This window comes from Neofelis nebulosa, chromosome 5 (genome assembly GCF_028018385.1).
Source record: "Neofelis nebulosa isolate mNeoNeb1 chromosome 5, mNeoNeb1.pri, whole genome shotgun sequence".
Taxonomy (NCBI): Eukaryota; Metazoa; Chordata; class Mammalia; order Carnivora; family Felidae; genus Neofelis; species Neofelis nebulosa.
Genome location: NC_080786.1, coordinates 77,871,575 through 77,896,707, shown reverse-complemented (window position 1 = coordinate 77,896,707; position 25,133 = coordinate 77,871,575). Strand labels below are relative to the sequence as shown.

At 47.9% G+C, this 25,133-nt stretch overlaps 1 protein-coding gene across 6 annotated transcripts in view; it reads left to right on the top strand.

Annotated features, from left to right (window-relative positions):
* The window catches only part of DGKG (diacylglycerol kinase gamma), a 203,024-nt gene that overhangs the window by 94,884 nt on the left and 83,007 nt on the right, over positions 1–25,133 (top strand). For all 6 annotated transcript variants that reach the window (XM_058730764.1, XM_058730765.1, XM_058730763.1 and 3 more), the window contains 7 exons: positions 473–532; positions 2,944–3,023; positions 4,168–4,242; positions 6,986–7,071; positions 11,479–11,568; positions 13,632–13,792; positions 22,714–22,778. In XM_058730764.1, the coding sequence (XP_058586747.1) occupies positions 473–532; positions 2,944–3,023; positions 4,168–4,242; positions 6,986–7,071; positions 11,479–11,568; positions 13,632–13,792; positions 22,714–22,778 (617 nt within the window). The remainder of the gene's footprint in view (positions 1–472; positions 533–2,943; positions 3,024–4,167; positions 4,243–6,985; positions 7,072–11,478; positions 11,569–13,631; positions 13,793–22,713; positions 22,779–25,133) is intronic.

Below are 25,133 nucleotides of genomic sequence, written 5' to 3'. Positions count from 1 at the left end.
CTATATCACACAAAATAAACCTCCATAAAATAAATAATAAACACTGAAGAAAACAAACAAAAAAACCAGGATATTCAAAACTAAGCAAAACAACTTACTTCAGTATCACATCAGTTAGATAGTGCTGAGCAGAGAAGCCAGATCTAAGACCTTGCTTCCCAGAGCTCAAGCGTCTAAATCAACAAAGTAGATTTCTGCCAATTTCAGCGTTTCTTCTCCCTAGGTCTGTTCCAGTGTTTTGAAGTTAAAGTCAGAACAAACGATGATAGAGGCCTGGGGAGTCTTAGAGAATCCCGTAGGGAAGCATTTCTTTTTTTTCGATCCAAAGCCCTGTTTTGAAAAACTCCTCCCTACTCTATACTGGTTTTGTATTCTCTCTTTATATTAACTATTTGTTTTTCTTCTGATCACTTTTTTTTTTATATTTGACTTTTTTTTTTTCAAAATGTGTTTGTCTTTCCTCTCATCACAGGACAGGCAAGGTGGGAAGTCTGATGGCAGCGTGTCATCCAAGGGTGAACTTGTGATGCAGGTACCTCCACAAGCCTCAAGTCCCATCTCTCATTCCGAGTGGGTTCAAGGCTGTTGGGGAGATGGGGGAGGACAGGGTTTGCATTCTAGAGAAATATATCTCAACATTTGCTTTCTCATCTGATCTATTACATCACACAGGAGGACACTTTATTTCCAGCTTCTGTAAATATCTTTGAGTACCATACTGTTGGCAAGTGGTGAAAAGGGGAGGTTGGTTGATCCTACTGCTGGTCAAATAAATTTTATCACCCTTTTAGGAACAAGTTACATAAAACTTCAATATGCACACCTCAATACTAACAGCAGTGTGGACCAAGAAATATACAGTGGGTTTTCCAAGACTTTCAAGCTGTGTCTAGAATGTGATCTGCCAAGACAAAGTTAACCAGATTCAGAAGATCTTCTTTATCCTTGAAAAGGGAGGGGCGTAGCAATCCCTACACTGCCCACCTCCTAGAGATGCTCTAAGATTAAATGAGAAGATGCAGATTCATGTGTCTTGAAAATTAAAAGATAAACAATAATGATGGAGAAACTTTAATAAATGGGAGAGCTGTAGATGCCTAGAAAGGCAGAAAGGCAGCTGGAGTGCGTGCACATGCACACACACACACACACACACACACACACACACAATGCAGGTAAGCCAGTTGTTTACAGCTGGCGTCCATCTCGTTACCCTGCATCTGCTTTGATTGGGAATGCCCATGCTGTACAAGTTGTTAAGTATTTTGAATATCATCCCCGGAGGTAAAGAATTACTCCTCAGGCTCCAAGATGCTTCTGGGTATCATACAGTCACCTGGGCAGATGATAAGATTCTTAAAAATCCTAAGAATGCTACTGTCCATTTGAAACAACATGGTGCTGTGTTTGCTGAAATTTTAGCTTGAGATCTGGAAAAGTAGACATCACACATTGAATATGGAATATGGCTACATCTCCATATCAGTCTGTCCTTCAGCTGAATCCACAAACGTTTATTAAGTACCCATTCCCATATCTGGTGTCATGGGGAGCTTGGTGGGAGGGTTATACACACACACACACCCTGCTCCTGAGACATTTCAAATCCAGTTGATATTTTGAGACATTTACCTAAGAAAACATGAAACAAAACCCATGTGAATGGGCAACAAGAGAAGCCCAGATGATACTACATACTTCAAGTGCAATGGTTTCAGTTGCAATGATCGAGGAAAGCTTCATAGAGGAAGTAGCTCTTGAATTGGGCCCCGAGAATGAAAAGTTCTTTTTAAGAAGGAAGTGGGCTCTTCAGGACACCAAGGAGGAGGAGAAACCAGAGTGAGCAGCCCCACAGAGTGGGAAGTCAGGAGATACACTCACTCGAGGATAAAAGCCAGGCTTGGCTGGGACACAGCTGAGGGTTATAGGGGGCAACAGTAGATTGGGGCTATGCTGAAACGTCTTAGATGCCGGGTTGGGAAATTTGGATTATATCCTCTGGGAAACAAGTGTCACTAAAGGTTTCCGAGCAGGAGTGGCATGACTGATGGCCCAGGAAGGAAACCACGTATGGGACTTACCTGAGATGGGAAAGGTCTGGGCTGGGTGGGTACCATGGCAGCTGCCAGAGATAAAAGGACAGCCAGGGAAATAATTGGCAGGGCAGGGTCTTCCCTAGATGACTAGATTAATGAAAATAGTATGTTTAAGAGAAACAGTGAGCCAGGAGAGAGGACTAGTTCTGTGGGGAAGAAAGATAGGTCAGGTTCCGGCATGTGAGTTTGCAGTGATGGTGAGACATTTGGTTGAAGGTACCCATTGGACAGTAGGAAATGTAGAACTAGGGCTCAAGAGGAAAACTGGGGCTGGGAATGTGGATTTGGAAGGTGCTGGTGGAAATGATGGTTAACTTCATGAGTGTTATTTGATTGATGTATAGGACCAGAGGACCACAACTTCTAAAATTATATTCAGTTGTATCCATCACAAAATATAATCTTGTGCTTGTAGGGCGCCTGGCTGGCTCAGTCAGTGAAGTGTGAGACTCTTGATCTCAGGGTTGTGATTTCAAGCCCCACATTAGGCATAGAGCCTACTTAAAAAATAAATTAAAAATATATATATAATCTTGTGTTTATAGCCACAATACCATATCATCATTCAATGATCTGAAATTACAGTGCCATTGCCACATCTCTGATCCCAGCCTCAAACTCTTGTCGCCATTAACACTACTTAAGGCTACTCGAGTCAAAGACACTTAACTGCTTCACCCCTCAGAAAACTCAGCCAGTGGACAAAGACCTACCTCCCAACTACCTCTCCTCCACGCTGGAAATGCTTCCCATCCACCTTTCCTGGAAGCCATCTTAGCGTCAACTCTCCTCTCATTCATCCTACTGGCTGAAAAAGAGCTAATTTCTTTTTCTTTTACCTTTTAAGTATAAGATCATCCCCACCCCGGGTACCCACCCCCTGCTGGTCTTGGTGAACCCCAAGAGTGGAGGGAGACAAGGAGAAAGGTATGTTCTCTTCTTTTTCAAAATGGAGAGGCTGAGACCACCTCACTCAGGGTTTTTCTTCCCCTCAACAGGGTGGACTGCAGAGACCGGCAGATCTGGGTTTCAGTCCCAGCCCTACCACTTACCACTTTATGACCTGGTTCAACTGACTGCTTAACATCCCTGTGCCTTGGTTCCCTCCTCTGTAACTGGAGATAATAATTTCTCCTGTCATAGCTGCGTTGTGAGGATTAAAGTAGACATATGCTTGGCCGAGGGCCCATCACAGCCATTATCATGGCTCCCAGGGTCGGACCAAGTTCTGAGACGCCTGTTTCCTTCTCAGCCTCCCAGGTCCTTTCTTGATTTAAGAGGTGGGGCGGGACTCCCTTGACTGGGACCTCCTGGCCTGTCCATCTCCTGAGAAAACAGGGCACCACCTCATCAGTGAAGAAAATGCCCAGTCTCCTGGAAGCACTAAGGGAGTGAGAGGAGAGAGGGAAAAGGGGTGAGGCAGCTCTGCCACCCTGTCCTGTTCAGCTCAAGATGATGGACAAACAATGCAGTGATCTGGAATCCAGGTTTACAAAAACAATAAGTAGGGTTGAAGCAAGAACTGCGAGAACCCCTACCTAGTCCAAGGAGCAAGGCCCCTGCTGAGCTGACCTGATTCGCTGCAACCTTGACACCCAGCCCAGAGGTGGTCACTGTCCCCGCCCCCAGCCTTTCCCTGCCCAGCCCCACCCCCTGCATGTCCTCCTGATCCGAAGATTTGGGGGAGCTTTCCATAGAGAGTTCCTTGATACCCCTGTGTAGTCCACAAAGGGCAGAATCACACTACCTAGAACATCCAGAATGTTTGGGAGAAGGATAAAGCTTTAAGAAGAATAGAGGTTTTATTCTCGGCAAGAGGTCCGGGGTTGAATGCTACGATCTTGCGTGGTGGGGAGGCCTTGAGCCAAGGCGTGAGAATGTGGATGATGCTGGCTGGACCTGGGACTTCAGGGTCTGCAGGGCCTGTATGCAGTCTTCTCCCCTCTTGGGTTTAAGTGGACCCAGATTCCCACCACGGGTGGGCTCCAGAGGTGTTTGCCCTACTGTGACTTCTCACAATGACATTCTTCTTCTCTGTTTCTCTTTCCCTCTTTCTTTTTTTTCCCCATAGAATCCTTCGGAAATTCCACTATCTGCTCAACCCCAAACAAGTTTTCAACCTGGACAATGGGGGGCCCACTCCAGGGTATGGAGAAGCAATCTTCTTATCTCTCCTCCTCCACCCTTCATTTCTGAAGAAGATACCTATCTTTGGTCACCCTTCATGTCTCTTTCATCTGTGGACTTATCCTTCCTGCCATTTTACCCTTTTCATCTTCTTTTCCTCCCATCTACTCTTACTTGCTCCTGGAGATACTCAGGAACACCCCTTATGGCTAAGTCTGGAAAGTCGCCTCCTTTTACTCCACCCCGGGGAAAAGTTGTTGTTTCTGTAATAGAGAAAAAAGCACATATGCCATTCATTTGATTGACAGAAAGAGCGGGCTGGTGAATTATGTTAACTTATCTGCAAGCCTGTGTTAGCTGGTGTCTTCATACTGAGTCATCAGGGAGGGGGAAAGAGTTTTCCTGTCACTGTCAGCAGCTCAGAAATCCATACTGCTGACTCAGAGTTCTGCTGCAAGTTCTGTTGGGGGAGCATTTTAGGATCAGGGCAATTAGTTATTCAGTGAAATCACTTTTTTTCCAGGATTATCCAGTTTAGAGGTTGTTAAGCTGCCCCTGGCCCTTCTCCCGCAATGTGTCTCTTGGCTGTTTCGCTGCCCAGCAGAGCGGGAGAGTGATAAGAGGAGGCAGGCAGCCTGAGTGCAGCTCTGGTGGGAGGAGCTGGGCCTAGTGTCAGCACGGATGTGATGGCTGCGGTCCCTGTAATCAGAGGCCCCTCCGGCCTGGGGCTGGAAGGCACCCAGACAGGGCTTCTTCCCAGACAGAGCTGGTGCGCTAGAGACATCTGCTGGCCAGCCCGAGCCTGTCTCCATGCCAGGTGCTCAGATCTGTACAGGCCGGGCTGGGCTTCCCAGAAGACAGCTGCTTTGCCCAGCCTCCTAACCTGCATTTCCACTCACAGTTCGGCAAGACCCTCAGTGGGTGGGGGCGGGGAGGGACTATAAAAAGGGACTGTGTCCCTGTCTTCAGTTGTTTGCCACAAAGCTGTTATTTATATGGCTGTGATGGGGCAATACCCAGTTAAAAGAGGGAAAGTAACATGAATTCAAGTGCAGCACGTCAGCCATGACTTACCTGCAAAACTAATTGCAAAACAGGGCCCACCTATGCTGCTCTGGGTGCCATCACAGTCACTGCGATTGCAGTCACTGACCTGTGACTGAAGGGCAGCCTGCAAGTACCTTTACCAGCCCCTTCTCTTTTAGGGCATTGTGATGCTTGAATGCAGTACTCTAGCTTCACCTCATCCACCCTAAATTGCTTTTGCCCCTCATGACAAACCCGGTGGCTACTTCCAGGGCTGCTGTGCCCTGAGTGTCTTTGCTGGGTCAGTCTGTCACCAGGCAGGCTGTTTAACTGAAAGGAGCCTCCGTCCAGAATTCGTTTCCTAAAGGAGAACAGAGTTGTGCAAGGGATGGGGAGGGGAGGAAATGTTGATTCGCCCACAGACGCATCAGTGACTCAGAAAGCCAGGGGTCTTTTCAGACCGCCAGGCCGGGCAAAAGGGAAACCTCTGAGCTTCAGTTCCCGAGTCCCACCCCGGTGTGCTCACAGGTGACACTTGTTCTAAAGCAAAGGTTTTGTGCCTTTTTGTGCCAGAAACCCATCTGGCAGTTTGATGAAGCCAATGGACCTCTTCTCCGAATACTTGTTAGGGTATAAAATGAAACATAGAGGATTGCCAGGGAAACTAATGCTACTGAAAAGACAGTCATCAAAATTATTAAAAACACAAGTATGTGACATGGGAACATATGTGATCTACTAACACATTTTTGGCAAGATCCAGAGACCGGTCTAATAACTATTATTAATTAAAAGCAGAGATGAGCATAAGTGATAGTAGGGGGCAGCTGCCACAACTGTGATAAAACATTAAAATACCTCTGGTTTTGACTTTCTAACAAACTTGCAGGTAGTGTTAATACCTCTGTGATTTGTTGGCCACTTTCATAATTGAAGGAGAGGCTAAATCTCAGGGTTTAGGAAAGGTAAGAGTGTAACATTTTCTCCTCCATGTTCGTGGCACTCTGGTTTCTATCTACAGACCTCTGGGCCCCAGGTAAAGAGCCCTGCTCTAGGGGCGCCCGGGTGGCTCAGTCGGTTAAGCGTCCAACTTTGGCTCAGGTCATGATCTCATGGTTTGTGAGTGCAAGCCCCATATCAGGCTCTGCTGACAGCACAGGGCCCGCTTTGGATCCTCTGGTTCCTTCTCTCTCTGCCCCTCCCTTGCACTTTCCCTCTCTCTCAAAAATAAATTAACATAAAAAAAAGAGCCCTACTCTAAAAGGTGAAGGCCTCGGAAGGATGGTGCTCACTCCCCTTGGGTCCGGGCCCTCAGGACAGTGGGCTGAATATCTACTGGTTCAGGGCACCTGAATTAGAGGACAGTTTGTGAGGACAGAACAGGCAGGAAAGCCAGAGAGGAGTCCAATCGTTGGGGGTCGGTTGTATTGGTGCCCAAATAAGCAAACTATGGCTGCCTCTGGACAAATAGTAAAGACTTTCTAGAAAACCAGTTTGTTTGTGTTGAATGTTGAGTCACATTCTCCTTATACAAGGACGGCTCCCCAGGATTCTTCTCTATGTGGTACTGCTTCCCTTGTAAGTTCTGGTTTTAGAATGCTAAGTGACCCTTTCAACCCCAAAAGGAATCAGGGCCGTAACATACTCCCAGGGAACAAGGGAGACCCTGACTCAAGCAGTGTCAAATGTCCACCACAACCTAGTAAATAAGACCGCTTTGGCCTTTTACTTCCCAGGTTGAACTTTTTCCGTGATACTCCAGACTTCCGTGTTTTAGCCTGTGGAGGAGATGGGACAGTTGGCTGGATTCTGGATTGCATTGGTAAGAAAGGGCTGGGAGGGGCTTTAGAGTTTATTTATTGTAGGCATGTTTAAAGTCAGAGGAAGGTAATACACAGGAAAGAGAAATGGAGCCATGTCTGGTTCATCCTTGTTTCCACTCTTGGACCATTGCTTGACTACAGTGCTTGACCATTGTATCGACCTTGGGTGAAAAAAAGAAATGGAAGGACAAGTACAGATTAACTGTTTAGTGTCAGGTCTTGCCTCATAAACATGGCTGGGGTTTGGACGGTGGTAGGACAGGCCAAATTGGGGAGCTGGTAGGGGGAGAGGGAGGGCAGGACTAGGTCTCCAAGCAGACCCGGGTTAGTGGATAAAGGCCAGAGAATCAAGCATAGGTGCATAGCCTGGCCAAATCACCTGGAGCTGAGCACGTGCAGCCTGAGTCCAGAAAGCATGTCTAGAAAGTGCAGATCAGTACAAGCAAAGAAAGGTCATACTGGGCTGTGTCCAATATGCTTAGATTAGAAGGGCAGTGGGGAGGGCCCAGGCTGGGAATCAGGAGGCCTGGGTTTCAGTCCAGCTCTGCCTGGATCTGTGGGTCCGTGGACATCTCATCCTCTGCAGATGATGGGGGCTAACTGTGGAATTGTCTGTCGCTCCTTCCACAAATACTGCCTACGCACCTCCATGTACCATGCTCTGTCCAGGCCCTGGAGATGCAACAGTGAACAAACAGAGGGAAATCCCACCCTTGCGGAGCTTCCTTTCTAGACGGAAGAGACAGGCAATAAGCAAACAAACAAACAAAAACCAAAACACAAGAGAAACATACAGCATGCAGAAGGTGATAAAAACACAGCAGGGATGGGGCAAGGAGCCCAGCAGGGTAAGGTTGGGGGTGGTCTACGATCTAAGACTGAGTGTTTGGGGAAGACATCACATAGCAGATGATGTCTGCATGGAAACCTGGAGGAGAGGTGAGCCATGCGGATACTTGAGGAAGTAGCAGTCCCTGCAGGAGGAACAGCAAATACAAAGGCCCTGAGGTAGGAGCAAAGCCAGGCTGCTGAAGGCAGCAGGACTGCAGAGCGTGCTTGGAACGGAGCGTGTGAGGGAAGAATGGCAGAGGATGAAACTGGGATAGCACAGGGCCAGGTCACTAGGACGTGGAGGGCAGTAAACAGAATATGGCTTTCATACCAGAAATGTCCCAAGATGCTGGACGGTTTCGAGCAAAAGTACACAGCGGGTCGTGAGAAAAGGGCAGAAGCAGGGAGACCTGCAGGAGGCACCTGCAGCAACCCAAGTGAGAAGTGACCAAGGCTTGGACAACAGGAGACACAGAGGAAGTGGTGAGGAGTGGTCGGCTGGCTTCTGGATAGCACTGGAAGATGGAGCCATCAGGATGAGAGGAAGAGAGGAGTCAGGGATGGGCATGGGTAGACCCTGACTGGGGCAGGGAAGGCTGTGCCTCTGGGGGTCGTAAGCAGACCACCAGGAAGGGTGGGACCACACCCGGCCCACCTGCCGCCTTATGCTCCCCACAGGCGCTTCAGTTTCCATGGACACAACCCTGCCAAACAGGCACCCACACTCTCCTGTCACCTCCGGCTCTGGAGTTGTTTGTGGGAGTGGGGAAGCATCCTCTGGGAGCCAAGGATGGAAAAGCTGATCAGCAAAGGGTGGATGGCTACAGTAATGGGAGCCACTCACATGGTTCCCTCTCCATCATGAAGGAGAATGTAGGCTTTGGTGACTTTATAAAATTCATCTGTCTTCACCGTCTCTTCACCATCTCATCACTGTCTCTTCTAGCTGTTCCTATGAGATAGCTATTCCAGAGAACACGGGGGAAAGTCTATGCCCAAAACTGGAAGAAGAAAGGTCACGTAACAGGCTGGCAACCTGAAGAGAAGAAACAGTCATGGAGGGAATAACTGCATGATGCTCATTCATTCATTCATTCATTCAGGAATGTTAAATTACTTATTTAGTGCCTTCTGCCACCCTCTGTTGGTCCTCCCATTGATCTGTTTATACTCTATAGCCAGAGTGGTCTTTCCTGAATGTCAGTGGGTTCATGATGTGTGTAAAGCACATCAGTGTCTTCCCAATACTCTTAGGATAAGGACAAAAACCTTTCAAATGGTCTATAAGGTCCTCGTGCTGCAGCAGCTGCTTAGTTCCAGCCTTACTTCCTACCTCCATTCTTCTCTCTCTGGACTCCAGCCACTCAGTCCCTCTCTCGGACCCTTGAATATACCGGGCTCCCTTCTACCACAGGGCCTTTGCACAAGTGATTCCTCCTGTCTGGTATGCTCCCTGGCCATTCCTTGGTCAACTTCTACTTCAGATCTCAGCCAAAGTGTAGCTTCCTCAGAGGATCCAACCTCAGTCACCTTATTATATGATCACACTTTTTCCCTTTCCAGTATGAATGTGAAATTATGCCTCATTTATATGAAGACCTCATTAATATCTGTCTCTTCCTCTCAACTGTAAGCATCATGAGAGCCTGTGTCTTGGCACTTTGACCCACTATTAGAGTCATAGCACCCAACACAACACCAGTACATAGTAGGCCTTCTGTAATGTATGCAGAGATACTTGTGGTGGATGAGATATAGTTCCCCCAGGGAGGATACAGCACATTGAGGCAACAAGTGAGTAGTCAATTACAAGAGTCAATTGGGAGATTGTTCCTGGTGCTGAAGAAACACTCTGGAGAGGCACCTAGCACAGACTAGGGCAAGCAGGGAGGGTCCCCCAGAGGCAGCACCTAAGCAACAGAGAGCTTATGACTTAAGGCACTGAAAATACTTAAGCATGGTTGACATGTCAAGCAGGAGGAGGCTAGAGTGGAAGGCAGACCCCAGTACCATGTTGGAGATGATGGGAGCAGCCACGACAGAGGGAAAGCAGAGAGCAGGGGACTGCAGTGCTCAGGCTCCAGCTCAGGGACAGCCTGCCTTAAAGGTGTGGAGAGCCACTGGGGGAACTGAGGCTGAGAAGGCAGAGAGGAGGCAGTTGCTTCAAGACCAGGAGGAAGGAATCACGTCGGGGAGCTCAGGCATCGCCGCAGGAATAGCTAGAAGAGACGGTGGACAGATCTATTAAGGAAAGAGCATGTGGAAACTGAACAGGGTGAGGAAGAGGGAAAAACCTAGGATGACATCTGGGTTTCTAGCCTCAATGCATGAAGATGGGGACCTGTTGAGATGGGGACCACAGAAGGAGCAGACATAAGGAAACAAGGGCCTTCCAAGTAAAAGGCACAGCTTGTACAAAGGCAAGGAGGCATAAATGCAGACCGTGTGTTCTGGGAACCATGGCAGAGTCCATCGCTTTGCTCTGTCCCCCAACTTACACCTCCTGGTGATGATCTCAGCCCCAGGTCTTGCCTGAGCTCCGCCATTTCCGGCATAAGTCAGAGAACCCCGGGGGACCTATGAACTCCCCTTTTGCTGGGGCAGCCCTAGCATTAGCCTCACTTGCTGATTCCTGCATCACCCCTCCCCCCACCCACACTGCTCAATCAGCGTTACTCACATCCCCAGGCCCCAAACCGTGCCGCAGTTTATGTCAGTGGCGCCCCCTGGAGCCCAGTGGGTGCCTGGGCCTGCTCCAGCTTTCTCAGGGTGGCCAACGTGTTGGTGTAGACCTGCAGCCAGATTAGGCCACACGTGTTCTGCTGTGTTTTCTCTGATGTTTCAGTCTGATGCTCCCTCACAACCAGCATGGGAGATAAGGTTAGGAATTGTGTATTTGCAAGTCTGGGGTAGGGTGGGTGGAAGTGACACACTGGTACCTGGGTGCCAAATGACACCTTGAGGTTTTGTTTGTCGGACGCAATATTATTTTTAAACTTTGAACCTGCGTGACTTTACCTGAGGCAGCTTCAGTTTTCCAAAAGGCCCCACTATTCCCTGATTTCTCAGACTCAGCTGTTCTACTGCCCATGCACCTGCCTGGCTCCTGAAGCAAGGAGGGGACTGGGCTTGGGAGCACAGAGATCTGGATTTGGATCCTGACTCTGGACTTACTTTCCCCCTCTGAACCTCAGCTTCTTCATCTATGAGGAGAATAATAATACCTTGCAGAGTTGGTCTGAGGGATAAATGGAGAAAGTGTTAGTTATGATTACGGAACTACTGTTTTCAAGGTGTATGCTGTCACCCCAAAGGACAGAATTTGGATGAAATGAGGATAAGCAGGTGCAAGTTACACGGAGACCGTCAGCTCAATATGAAAGAATCCTTAGTAGTGGTTCACACGCTGCAGATGGAAGAGACAGCTTTAGGAGGTAGTGTGTTCTCTCTCCATCATGGAGCTATTCAAGCAAAGAATGCTATGGAAGGGTGGAAGCATAAGATCAAGGATAGATAACCCAAAGTTTCTGTAATCCAGTGGCATATGATTTTCTCTTCCTCTGCATGGGCTGCAGATAAGGCCAACTTCGCAAAGCATCCACCGGTGGCTGTCCTGCCTCTTGGAACAGGAAATGACCTGGCCCGCTGTCTCCGCTGGGGAGGAGGTGAGTGTGCATGCAGGTGGCACTATCCTGGGGACAAGCACTCCAATTTCAAGGGATGCTCTGCAGAGCTAGGCTCAACTTCCCTTTTAATAATTACATTCCACAGAGTCATATCTACTCCGTGACCATTCCCTTGCCTTCCGCATCCTGCCGAGATCTGCATTTACCCCTCAATATGTCTACTATCTCCCTGAAACTATCAGCGAAGAGCCTGCCTACCCTGGCAGGACATACTTGGCTTTAGGGTAGTCTCATCTATCTCCCCCCACAGTACTCGCTTGAGTAGGGGCACACTTAGGCATTTTCTGAATAAAATTCCCTCCTCTGCAAATTATTGCTATTCTTCTGAACTAGGATTCAGAATGCAAACTGAAAAGCTACATTGCCAGCTACCAGGGGCATCCAGATCATCATAGGCTCCACGTCCATTGGCGCTCCTTTTGAAATCCCCCTGTGGGGGATCTCAAACTAGTGACCAGCTTATGGGACAAGAGGCAAGAGCTACAGAGAACTCTGTAAACTGCAACAGAACCCATAGATCTGGGAATGCTCCAGAGAACAGAGGAGGCCAGGGCAGCACATGGAAGGGACCGAGCAGTCTGGCAGGCAGAACAGGGGTGGGATTCCAGATGGCTGATGTGTTCAGAGAGAATTCAAGGCCAGGCCAGGCAGCGGTCAGTGTTCGGAGCTGGGTATATGCCTGGTGGCAGGGGTAGATCAAGCAGAAGCCAGCCCAAAAGGAAGTCTGCAGGAACTGATGTCTTCAGCCACACACTGAGGCTAGGGAAGAGCCCCTCTGTTCCAGGGGAGGAAGCAGAATATAGCCCCATGCTCTGTGCATCTAGGCAGCGTAGCTCAGCACAAATTTCATGCAGTAAGCACAGCCCTGTGCTCCCAGAGAGCCCCCAGGCCCTTAACTACATGGTGACTACCATTGCTATCTTGTGAGGCATCCCTAGGGAGCTGACCAAACTAACAACCTGGAAATACTCTTCAAGGTTGCCCTGAAGGTAAGCAGGAACACAGAAGTGTTATCTGAAAGGAAAGACTGACTCTCCCACTAACCTCTCATGACTTACAATTCTCTTTCTATACGACTTTTCTATTGCATAAAAATTATCATAAATATAGAGGCTTAAAACAGCCATTTGTGAGCTCATGGTCCTGTCAGTCAGAAGGCCTGTGACAGCGTGACTGGGTTCTCTGCTCAGGGCCTCCCAGCCTGAAATGAGGGTGTTGGACAGGCTGTGCTCTTCTCTGGAATTTCTGGACAGAGAGTTTGCTAAGCTCATTCAGGTTGTTGGCAGAATTGAGTCTTTTGGTTGTAGGACTGAAGTCCCTATTTCCTTGCTGGTTGTTAGCTGGGACCACTATCACATCCCTGAGGCTTCCTTTTTCCTTGACAGATGAATTACTCCATTTTCAAAGCCAGCATCAGAGAATTCTCCCTTGAGAATTCCTCTCAAGCTTTGAATCTATTTCTTAAGGAACAGCCCAGTCCTTTCTAAGGACTCAGTTGATTAGGTCAGGCCCACTCAGGTAATCTCCCTTGCTTAAAGTCAACTGTGCCATATAAGATGCCTAATCATGGCAGTGACTGTCCTATCTTATTTATAAGTCCTGGGACTTTTGCAGGGTATATACCTAGGGGCTGGGGTAGGCAGGGATAGTGGGGTCCATCTTAAAACTCTATCATACTGCCCATCTGCAACATGACAAAGTCCTGGAATGAACCCTTTGTTGTCCTGTGTTCTCCCACCCAGCCCAATAATTCTCTAGGGTTTCTTTTAGCTACATAAGCCTGCCCAACTTTGGCCAGCTCCCACCCCTACCCTGACTACTTTGGCTTCCAAATCTCCCATTTTCTTTCTATGCCCTATTGTTCTGTCCTTTTCCATGGCTCAGGGAACATAACTCTCTCTGGCCCCCAGACACACTGGCTGGTGGGGGAGGGTCTCCTGATCACAGATGCCCACAGGGTTCCCTGCCCTGACAGCTGCCTGTACATCAACAACAACTTAGCCTTTTTGCTCTGGAGACAAATGTAATGCCATGCTCCACAGGTTATGAAGGGGGCAGCTTGACAAAAATCCTGAAGGACATCGAGCAGAGCCCCTTGGTGATGCTAGACCGCTGGCATCTGGAAGTCAGCCCCAGAGAAGAGGTGGAGAATGGGGACCAGGTCCCGTACAACATCATGAACAACTATTTCTCCATTGGTGTGGTGAGTTGGTCAAGGATTGCCTTTCTGCATGGAAGAGAAATGTTTGGGTGGCAAAAAGGTTCTGGTCTTCTGTTGTCCCCCTCTGAGTCCCTGCTCTTTACCTCTGTCAGCTGCCCCCAGTCTTAACTTGGGTCCAAGCATCCTTGCATCTGGCCTAGGCATAGACACCTTGAAGGTCCCAAACCCTAGGTTATGGAGAAAATTATTTTCCCTATAATTTTAACTAACAAAAGAAAATAAGGAACTTTTTGAAAAACAAACTTACCCTTAGGATGATTTGAAACAGTTTTAAAAAAGCAACACCAGGGGGCGCCTGGGTGGCGCAGTCGGTTAAGCGTCCGACTTCAGCCAGGTCACGATCTCGCGGTCCGTGAGTTCGAGCCCCGCGTCAGGCTCTGGGCTGATGGCTCGGAGCCTGGAGCCTGTTTCCGATTCTGTGTCTCCCTCTCTCTCTGCCCCTCCCCCGTTCATGCTCTGTCTCTCTCTGTCCCAAAAATAAAAATTAAAAAAAAAAAAATTAAAAAAAAAAAAATAAATAAAAAAGCAACACCAGGAAATAACCAAGGGGCAAGGTCAGGAGAAGACTCTCATGCAAGCTTCCAGAATTGAGAATTCTGATCCTCCAAGGAGAACCATGTGGTCCCAAGCCAGCTTGGCTGGCTTAGCTGTCAGAATTCCTTCTCTTCTGTTCTTTCGCCTGGGCTCAACTGAATTCCTGCACTCCAGGTGCTCATGAACCTCTGGGGGTGTCTCCTCCCAGCTGACCTCTCAGCTGAGCTCCATGCTCCTCCTTGGTGCTTCCATAGCCTTTTGCATTCACCCCATCAGTGCAGTCTCTGCACTAAGTTGAAGGGATTGGTTTACTGTGCCCTAACACACACCCCCAACACATACACACACAACCAACACACAGACACCCCCACACACACCCAATACACACATGTACACACACTGCCCTAACACCCCCAACACACAGACACCCCCCACAAACACACACCCACATACACACCCAATACACACACACTGCCCTAACACACACTCCCAACACAAACACACCCCAACATAATACACCCAACACACCCCCCAACACACACCCCAACCCCCCCACACACACCCAACACACATATACGCAATATACCCCACTAACACACACGCCCAACACATACACCTAGTATACTCCCAACACACATCCCCAACACACACACACACACACACACACACACACACACCCAACATACTCCCTAACACACACCTGCAAGGTACATACACACACACACCATACATACACACACATAACACACATACACCCAACACACACCCCTAACACATCCCCAGCACACATACACACCCCCCCAACACACCCAACACACATACTCCCAGCATACACCCCTAACACACACTCCCGATACACTTACACCAAACACACTCCTCTAACACATACCCCCAAAACACACACACACAACACACATATACCTAACACCCCCCCACACACACACATCCAACACACATTACACGCAAAACATGCCCCTAACACACACACCCAATACACGTATACACAACACACACACAACACACATACACCCAACACACACAACCCTAACACCCCTGACACACATACACCCAACACACCCCTCTAACACAACCCCCAGCACAGACACACACACAACACACACACACAGAGCACAAGAACAGTGCCACACTCCTTTCTTCCTCCAGCCCCCAGCACATCTAGCACAACTCAGTTAGTTTGTTTTACTGAACTCAGCTTCTGGGCCTAAGAGGACTGGTGTGGACACTGTTTCCCAAACTGTTGAGAATGGGATCGGGGAGAAAAGAGAACCATCCATTCCATAGATAGAGCTGGGGTTTCGGAGGGGGATGCAACAAAGATACTAGCATTTATTGAGCACCTATTATGTGCTCTCCTCTACGCTAGACCTTATATATTGCAATCCTCATCACAGTCTTGTGGGTATCATTGTCCCCACAGTCCCCATTTTACAGATGGGGCCTCAGGACACTCGACTAGTGAGGGCTGGGAATGACACAGGCACCCCATGCCTTACAGTCTTTCCTCTGTTTCCCCACCTTTGCAGTTAAGCTGCCCACTTTCATATGCAAATGAGTCCCTCCAAACCAACCACCTAGGCCCAGATTGTGTGATACCTTTGCTTGTCAGCCATCCTCACCTGTGCCTCCTTTGAAATTGTTGGTGGCTTTAAAAGAAAAAGGAAGTAGAAGGGAAAATAATAGGTGGCTTGGGGGAAGAGCAGGTTTAAGGAAAGGATTTTATTTTATTTTATTTTTTATTTTTTTTAATGCTTTTTTTTTAAATGTTTATTTATTTTTGAGACAGAGAGAGAGCATGAACAGGGGAGGAGCAGAGAGAGAGAGGGAGACACAGAATCCAAAGCAGGCTCCAGGCTCTGAGCTGTCAGCACAGAGCCCGACGCGGGGCTCGAACTCACGGACCATGAGATCGTGACCTGTGACCTGAGCCGAAGTCGGACGCTTAACCGACTGAGCCACCCAGGAGCCCCAGGATTTTGTTTTTTAATAAGAAGACTAAGAGAAGGGCACCTGGGTGGCTCAGTAGGTTGAGTGTCTGACTTCGGCTCAGGTCACGATCTCACGGTTTATGGGTTCAAGCCCCACGTCTGTGCTGACAGCTCAGAGTCTGGAGCCTCCTTCGGATTCTGTCTCCCTCACTCTCTGCCCCTCCCCTGCTCTCACTTTGTCTCACTCTATCTCTCAAAAATAAATAAATGTAAAAAAATTTTAAAAAAAAGACTAAGAGAGGAGCCACGGCAGAGGGAAGGATGTTTTAAAATATGTTGTATTTACTGGATTTCAAATTTACCATATTTATAAATTTTTTTTATTTTTACAACTACACTGAAGGGCAGTATTCTCTCCATTTTGTGGGTGAGGAAACACAGAGTCAAATGGAGGGGTTTGCTTTCATTTTCTGACTCCTAAGTCAGCACTAGTTTTCTGTGACTACAACAGAAGACAGAGGTATCACTGTACCCACGGTCAGGGTCTGAGAGGATGGATGATTGGACTGGCAGCATATTAAGGGGGCTCTGTGCCCCAATCGGGTTTATCTCCACAGTTCTCCTGGCATCAGGCGGGGGAGACACCTTTCCCTAGGCCTCTTCCAGCTGTCCCCTCAGTGACCTAGGCGGACCCCTCGCTCCTTTTCTTGGCTTAAAGGCCTCTCTCCTTTGTGGACCACCAGCTCAGGCGCCACTTCCCCCAGTGGGAACACACAGCCTTCAGCTGTTGCCAGTGGGACCTGCCTGACAGATCTGGCGTTCAGGAGCCTTCTGGAGTGTGGGCTTCCCATCATTACAGTTTCACCAACACTTGTGTCTTTTTCCTGTAGTAACCAGGGCATAGCTTGCTAACAGGTATTGAGTGCCTACTGCATGGCAGGTACAGCTCCCTGTTGGTAGGTATAGGCATTATCCTTTGGCACTTTGTCAGGAGGAACTGTAGCTTAGAACAATAAGGAGACAGGTAGCAGCTGGTGAGTGGAGCTGGAACCATGAGTGAGTGTCGAGCACCAGAGCTCACTGAGCTGTGGACCACGAGCCATGGGGCCTCTGCACAGCCCCCTCTGTCTTCAAATGCTTCCCCTCACAGCAACACCGTGGGGGGAGTCTCAATATCCAATGTGTGAGGGCTCACCAGTGCCCTTTGTCAGAAATGTAAATTCCGCCCCCATGACAGATCCTAGTTTGTATTCTGATTTGGTTGGTTTGAGCCAGGTCTTCGAGTTGGCATTTTTAACAGGCCTCTGAGAGAATTCTGATGTGGATGGTCCCAACAAAGTCTTCATTGAGTGGAGACACCCCATCAGAACAGAGAAGAATGGCCAAAGGAAGTGGACCTACACAGGAGCAGAAACCGGAACTGAGCTAGATGAAGGGGAAAAATGATAGAAAGGAGGGGACCCAGCCTCTATAAGCAGCCAGACAAACGGGAGAGCTGAGTAGCAGGGCTGCAGGGCTGGGTGCCCTGCCTAGAAACTTCTAGATGGCAGCTTACAGCCATGGCTGCCTTCAGAGTCTTTAGCCCCACATCTTCTCTTTCTTAACACACTCAACTCTGGCTGCCAAAACATGATTCCTGATACCTCTTGGTCTGTCTCTACACGGTGCCATATGCAAAAAATTTCACTCACTTAGTATTTCCTGACCAGATGGATAAACACACCAAAAAGGAATAAACAACCCTACATTAACTAGATAACCTAGCTGTAATCCCAAGAGCCATGATGATGATGGTTTTAATTCATTCTTACAAATAAGTAGGAAGGAAGGAAGTTGAGGGACAGGAGGAAGGAAAAGAAGACCATCTCATTGTCCTCCAAGGAAATGCATACAAACAGATTCTCCATCACACTCAGTGGGCAGGGTATTTCTTTGCCTGGGGCTGACTTATAATAATCCAATCCGTTCATCTTTCAAGTTATAAAGAACTTCACAGTATCTTTCTCATGATTGTTTTCATACACCTTTAGCCTGTGCGTATTTAACATTCTATTGCGAAGCAGTGAGGAACCAGGACTGTTTTTTATCTCCTTGGTATACCCTTAGGCTTCTCTCAATAAAATGTCTGCTGGGTTTGTATGCTCGCTCTTTAAAAGTTGGAAAGGGAAATTCTTGAGAAAACAAGTAGCCAACACGCAACCCTAACAGAATCTGGAGCTGACATTTGCAGAAGCTCTTCCTCCCTGTTTGACTTCCCAAACTTTGTAAGAGGAGAAGTAGGTATGTAAACCAACCCACAGTTTACTTCCTTGTGATAATTAGAGTCAGATTCCTTTGGCAAAGAGAGCCTTGCAAAGTCTTTGCCTCTTTTGAAGGACCTGGAATATCTTAACTGATAACAGATGTCTGTTGCCTTGTGTGTATGAAGGCAATGACAATGACTGCTGCTGTGGTGGCCCCAGGTGGTAAAGATTTTGCCCTGACAAGTTTACCTGGTCCCCTTGGTGCCAACAGAATCCATGTAGTACATGGAGGGATAAACAGGACACACACTCTCCTGGCCCATCTAGAGAGTGACTGTGACCTCAGTGCCACCACATTTCTATCACCTACTTACATGCCAGCCCACTCCCAGTGAAGAACTGGGATAGTTGGCCCTCTCAGTCCCCCTAACTGATAACATCCATTGGCAGGAGATTTTAAACATAGTCATTCAGGCTGCTACTTCCTCTGGCTTCTCTGGCCTCCTCGTCCCTGGTCTTTATTTTTGGATTTGCAGAAATGTCAGGATGGCCAGGTATCAGTGACAGGAAGTTGGGGACTGTGAAATAATGCCTGGGGTATGTGTAACTCCAAATACCTCAAAGGCTCTGCTTTCACTGGGCCTTAACAGGAGGAGTGAACAGCTAATCCCTTGATTCAATGAAATCTATTTCTGATGCTAGGGGAACCCAGGGGCCAAGGAGAGGCCACAGGCATCACGCTAACCCACACACCATCTTCCACCTTCCAGATTGTATTTCTCAGGCTTCACCAGCTAAGTCTCCACCATGATGAGCCTCCTCCCCATTGGGGAATTTACCAAAACGTTATCATTTTCCCTGCAACTTTTTGGGTTTCCTCAGTGTCATGTTCTTGTCTGTCACCTGTGAGAGCCATGCAGGTACTAAGACAACGGGACTCACTGAGAGATGTCTTGGACAAGGGGTCTGCACTCTTTTTCATCCCCCAACCTGCCGTAAGTTTTCAGAACAATCCAGGTTCCAAATCATGTGTTTTTATTATCTTCTTTGTCTTTTTATCAACGTAAGCTGCCAAAGTGACTTAGACCTACATTTGTCCGGTATGGTAGCCGTCAGCCACATGAGGCAATGGTGTGCTTGCAATGGTCCTAGTCTAAGTTGAGAGATGCTATAAATACAAAACATACACCAAATTTCAAAAATGTAGTAGGAAAGAATTTTAAATATCTCCATTTTTTAAGGTTTTGTTTATTTATTTTGAGAGAGTACAGGCAGGGGAAGGACAGAGAGAGAGGAAGAATCCCAAGCAGGATCTGCGCTGTCGGCACAGAGCCTGATGTGGGGCTCGAACTCATGCACTGTGAGATCCTGATCTGAGCTGAAATCAAGAGTCAGACACTTAACCGACTCGAGTGTCCCAATATCTCAATAATTTTTATATTAACTACATGTTGCTGTGATAATATTTGTTGATGAAATATATCATTAAAATTAATTTCACCCTTTTCTTTTCACTTTTTTAATGTGGCTACTGGGAAATTTTCTATTTATTTCTTTTGGACAGCACTGGCCCAGACATCCAAATGTCTCAGAGTCCAAATGACTGCTGCTTATATTTGGAAGGGGCGCAAAAATCTTTTGGATTTTTAGTTTTAGCTCAGGAAAGCACTACCCATCTTCTTTTCTGTACCCAAAACTTCGTAGAAAGGCCCCCAGAGCGTGTGGCCTTCAGAAATGCCATCATTGCAATGCTGGTCCCCTTGTCCCTTCAGAACAGAAGTCTCATTTTGCTGTCATTATTACCAAGAAAGGGTTTGACTCATTGTAGCACTGGCTTCCAAAATTTAAAAGAAATCACGATTGAATGTAAATACACCCAGCTCAGTGCCCGGCACAGAACTCAACAGAAGGCACAGGTAAATCTCCAAGTAGAGAAACATGGTCAGAGTCAGAGTCTTTATTAGCATGGCCTTTTCAAGACTGAACAGCAAAGGAACTGCTCAGCTTTCCCCTGCTACTCTGTGTATTTGTCAAGCGATTATATTGGAACCACATGCTTAACTAATAATATGGTAAAGGCTGGTCTCTGTGAAAAGCAGCTTTGCAAAACATAGTTAAAAAAAAAAAAAAAACAACTCCGAATAATCAGAACTATGCAGAGAGTAGGAAGCCTGTGCACAGATTCTGGAGAATAAGAAAATCAGGAGCCAGTCACAACAGTCCTGGCAGAGGGTTGGAGGGGGTGGGGGGTGCGGGGGTCGTGAAGTACAAATCATGCCAGGCAACATGTGATGGCTTTTTTCTTTCATTTTCCTTCTTTCTTTTCTTTTTTCCTGACAGAAGAAAATTAGTGCTTCAAAGGAACACAAGTAGATGAAATGTTTTCTTGAATCCCAGAGAAGCATTTGACAGATGTCACATGAATCTTATTCAGGGTGTTCACAAACTTGCTCAGAGCGCGGGAGGGAGAGCGAAGCCCTTGCTGCCTGGGGGAGGAGCACAGGCCGCCCCCCACCCCCCACCCCGGGGATAGACGCTTCAGGGCCTTTGTGCATCGCCCACCTTGTGTCCACAGTGGGTGCCTAACCAGGACCTGCAACCCTCCATGGGACTTAAAGGAAAAACGAAACCATAACTAGAGCTTGAATGTTAAATTCCCAGAACATTATTTCAGCAGGCAGTGTTTGCCAACCACAAACCAAGCCCGTATCTTCAACTTGCCTCTGTAGTGGGCTCCTAGCTGGCTGGGCTCCTCTGCTAAGTATTACAGAAGCCCCTCTTTGCCCCCTAACTTGCTTCTGGACTTTCTGCCTTCACCATTAGCCTGTAGTTTCTTCACCACACACAGCGCATGCTCCAAAAAAGCTTCTTCACTGAACTCTACCTCCTGATGTGAAAAGAATAATGACAACAGTCAGAAATTATCTTTTGTGAGTCTGCATCAAGAAACGGAATTAATACACATCCACTGAAATGGAATTTCAGTTCTGTTTTAGCCACGCGGTCCAGTAAATGAGTTTCTGTAGCGTTTTTCCTGCACGTGTCTGAGTCAGCTCCCTTGTTTCTGTGTCACTCGCCACCCCAGCCCAATTCGCCTGTTTATTTCTAAAGCCCACCGCCTGCACCCAGCGTGTTCACACGAGGACTGAGTGGCGAAGGGGCGGAACACATTCTCCTGCGGGAAGATGAGACTCTTAATGAGGGTGAAAGACCAAGTGTGAGGTGGAAAGATGAGCTCAATTTTAGGTCCGAAGCTCAGGGTTGGTTCTAGGGATCAGAGATGCTAAAAACAAGCATGAGAACTCGAGATGGCCCATGAATGTAGGCCGCAGATGGACTCAGGGTTGAGAAGTTCTGGTCAGGGGATGGAGAGCCTGGAAGCATGGCATCATGGGAGTCTTCCTAACTGAGCTCTGAGGTGCAGGTGGCCAGTAGCAAAGCAAAGGCGTGTGCAAATAGGAGGACAGCAAAGTGTCCATCGAGTGTGGTAGTGAGACTCCTCTTGACCTTGGGGAAAGTCCTTTCTGTGGAGATCAAGAAACAGAAGCCAGAAGTTTAAACATATTTTTATTATCCACGAAGCCTGTTATTCAATGCCACTAATTATTTCTACTGATATGGATGATTAGAGTTAATATATAACAGCACCTACCGACGTCAGTTTTCTGGTTTTGACAATGTACTGTAGTTACATAAGATGTTATTGGGGGAAGCTGGGTGAAAGGGATACAGGAACTCTCTGTACTATTTTTGCAACTTCTTGTGAGTCTTAAAATATTCCAAAATAAAAAGTATTTTTTTAAAAGAGTTAATATGGCAAGGCATTTCCAGAAATTCACACTCAGCTCCACACGCGGGCTTCTGCACTGCAGCTGCCCCCACACCCAGACACCCTCCCTCTCCTCAAAGGGCAGCGGCTGTCCCCTTCATTCACCCTGAACTGTGGCAGAGAGGGGAAGCTGCAAGGAGTCACCTGACATAGGCTCTACAAGCATTGGTGGCTTTAGCCCCTAACCTTGGACCTGGTGTTCACCCTTTGTGGGAGCCTCATGTTCTGCTCTCTGACATGGACTCTCAGGTTTGGGGGATTTTAGTGAGACCCTGTGTGCTTCCTTTCCTTTCCGCATTGCAGGGTCATGACCACTAACCAGGTGTCTGCTTTCCTCTCTTTCCCTTTCAGGATGCTTCCATTGCACACAGATTCCACGTGATGAGAGAGAAGCACCCTGAAAAATTCAACAGCAGGTAAGAGTGCCCTAAGGCTGCATCCCCGGCTGCACTGCCCGCTGGCCCCTCCCCTCCCCTGGAGGCGCTGGCCAGACAGAGGCCTCCACCTGCTCTCACCCAAACGTTCTTGGCCTGGCCGCCCAAGGACTTCGCTTTCCTGCCACGTTGCCGTCGCCGGAAGGAGGGTTTCCATTTCCAAGCAGAAAACACTGTCAGAAACCTGCCCTCCCCTCCCAGAGGATGCTGTGCAGAGGGAGGGATTGCGGGGCTGGCAAGGAGGGCGTGGCGTGCCCGCCTTGAGGGGTGGGGATCTGCTCTTGGCTAACTGGAACCCTCTTCGGGGGCTTGGCTGCTTTCTCTAGACGGAAAGCTCCTGCAGCCCCAGCCCCCTGGAATTTCTCTGGGGAGGGGCAAGCAGAAGGGCAGGGGCCTCAGCTTCTCTCGGTCTCAAAGGGAGGGAGCCCGGAGGGCCGGGAGGACGGCGCCTCTGCGTCTCCTGACAGCAGGGGGCAGCAGAGGGAGGCCCCTGCTGGCGCTGTGAGACCTGGAGCCCAGCACATTCCAGCCTCAGCCTGTGCACCCTGTGTGTAGCCTGGATGTTAGGTCCAAAAATACAAGAAGAGAGAAAACCAGATCTTTTGCAAACAAAACTAAGCCCTTCTTGCTGGCAGGAGCGAATTTGCAAGAAGTGAGTTTGACTGGCATATAGCTACCGCTGGGATTGTTGCAATACCTTTCTCCATTCTTCCTTCTTTATTTCTTCTCTTTGGTTCTCCATCTTTTTTCCTCTTTGTTGTGCCATTTCAAGATAACCATTGGATCCCATCCCACCCTCAAGCAGGTGGGTAGGAAGAATGCAGACTGAGCCTGAAGGGAGTGACTTAGTTAGCAGATAGGATCCTCTTCACAGCAGAGGCCCAGCCTTGTCTGAAGACATCTATTTAAAGCCTCACACCCCCAAAGAGCGCCACGATTTTCATCCCTACTCCTTTCCCCTGACCTCAATGCCTGGGAGGTTAACTGGGAAAAAGAAAGTCTTTAATGTAACATACTTCAGCTTCAGGAAAAGTGATCTGTGGGATCCAATAGCTGAACTCATCGTCTCCTTAGGGTGGGCATTCTGTCCCAGGAATATTCCATCTGGCTGTCTCACACAGCTTGTGCCCAACTCACAAATCACTATTAACAGGTGATTGTTAAGAGTGGGTCCAGCCCCACTCTTATTGCAAACACAGACTCACAGATCAACTGACCTTCTGTGTCACTCTCACATCCACACTAAATCTTCTTTCTCTTCTGTCCACTGTAGACTTTTTGGGTCCTCTTTTCACAGGGGTATCCTTATGCATAGTCATACACATGTACTTGTTAAGATGCCATATGCTTGTGAAATCCATAAGGGCTCTGTTCATGCATCCATTCAACACTAGCTTTTGAAAATATACTCTATGCCAGGCACTGTTCTGTAGGTGTTTTGGAGAGCCATGTGTAGGGACTGACCATCCAGTGCTGCAGACATGCATAGTGACTTGTGTTAAGTGATATGAATCGAGGTAACCTATGGGAAGGAACACAAAGTAAGGGCACGGAATTTGGTGTGGTGGGGCTTCCAACCATACAGATGCAAAGACCAGAAAACAAGGATGTATTTGCCAGGTGGACAAAAAAGAGAAGGGCTGTCCAGGCCAAAAGAACCAAATGTACAAAAAGATAACAAGGAGTGAGAGAAGGCAGAATGCTTGGGGTAGAGCAAGCTGTGCTGGTCTCTTGGCAGGGAAGAAGCAAAAGCCCCTATAGTTTGTAGAGAGTGAGGAAGCAGAGGGAGGGAGAAGTTTCTCCATATCCCAGAAATCAATAGGTCAACATATGACATAAATAGAGTCATCTTCAGTTATTCACATGATTAACACAATTAGGAAGATACTTCTATCAGGGGAGAAAAAACAGTTGTAATTGCACATTTCCTGGTGATCTGGTGACCGTTTTTCCTTCCCACTCCCCCAGTTCCATTAATAAGACTACTCTGTAGTGAGGTGCACACCCTTGCCCTGGTCGAGGTCAAGGTGGTGTGGTGGCCTGGGATGCCAGGCACCCAGATTTGTGTGCAAATCTATGTATCTGCAAGTAAGCAGAAACATAGTGGCATAGAGGTGGGCCCTGTTTCACAGGTCCTAGAACCCTTCCCAGTAAGAACTTTGAGTCCATGCTGCTTCTCCCGTGCCTGCTTGCTCATGTTGAAAATACTCAGGAGTGCCCAGTTTGTCCACTGAGAGGCAGGCGAGCAGCCATTTTCCCCAGGCTTCCTTATTTAGCTTTGGAGATGGTTTTAAATAGGCAGGTGGTTGTTGCCATGGTTACCCCATTACACCAGCG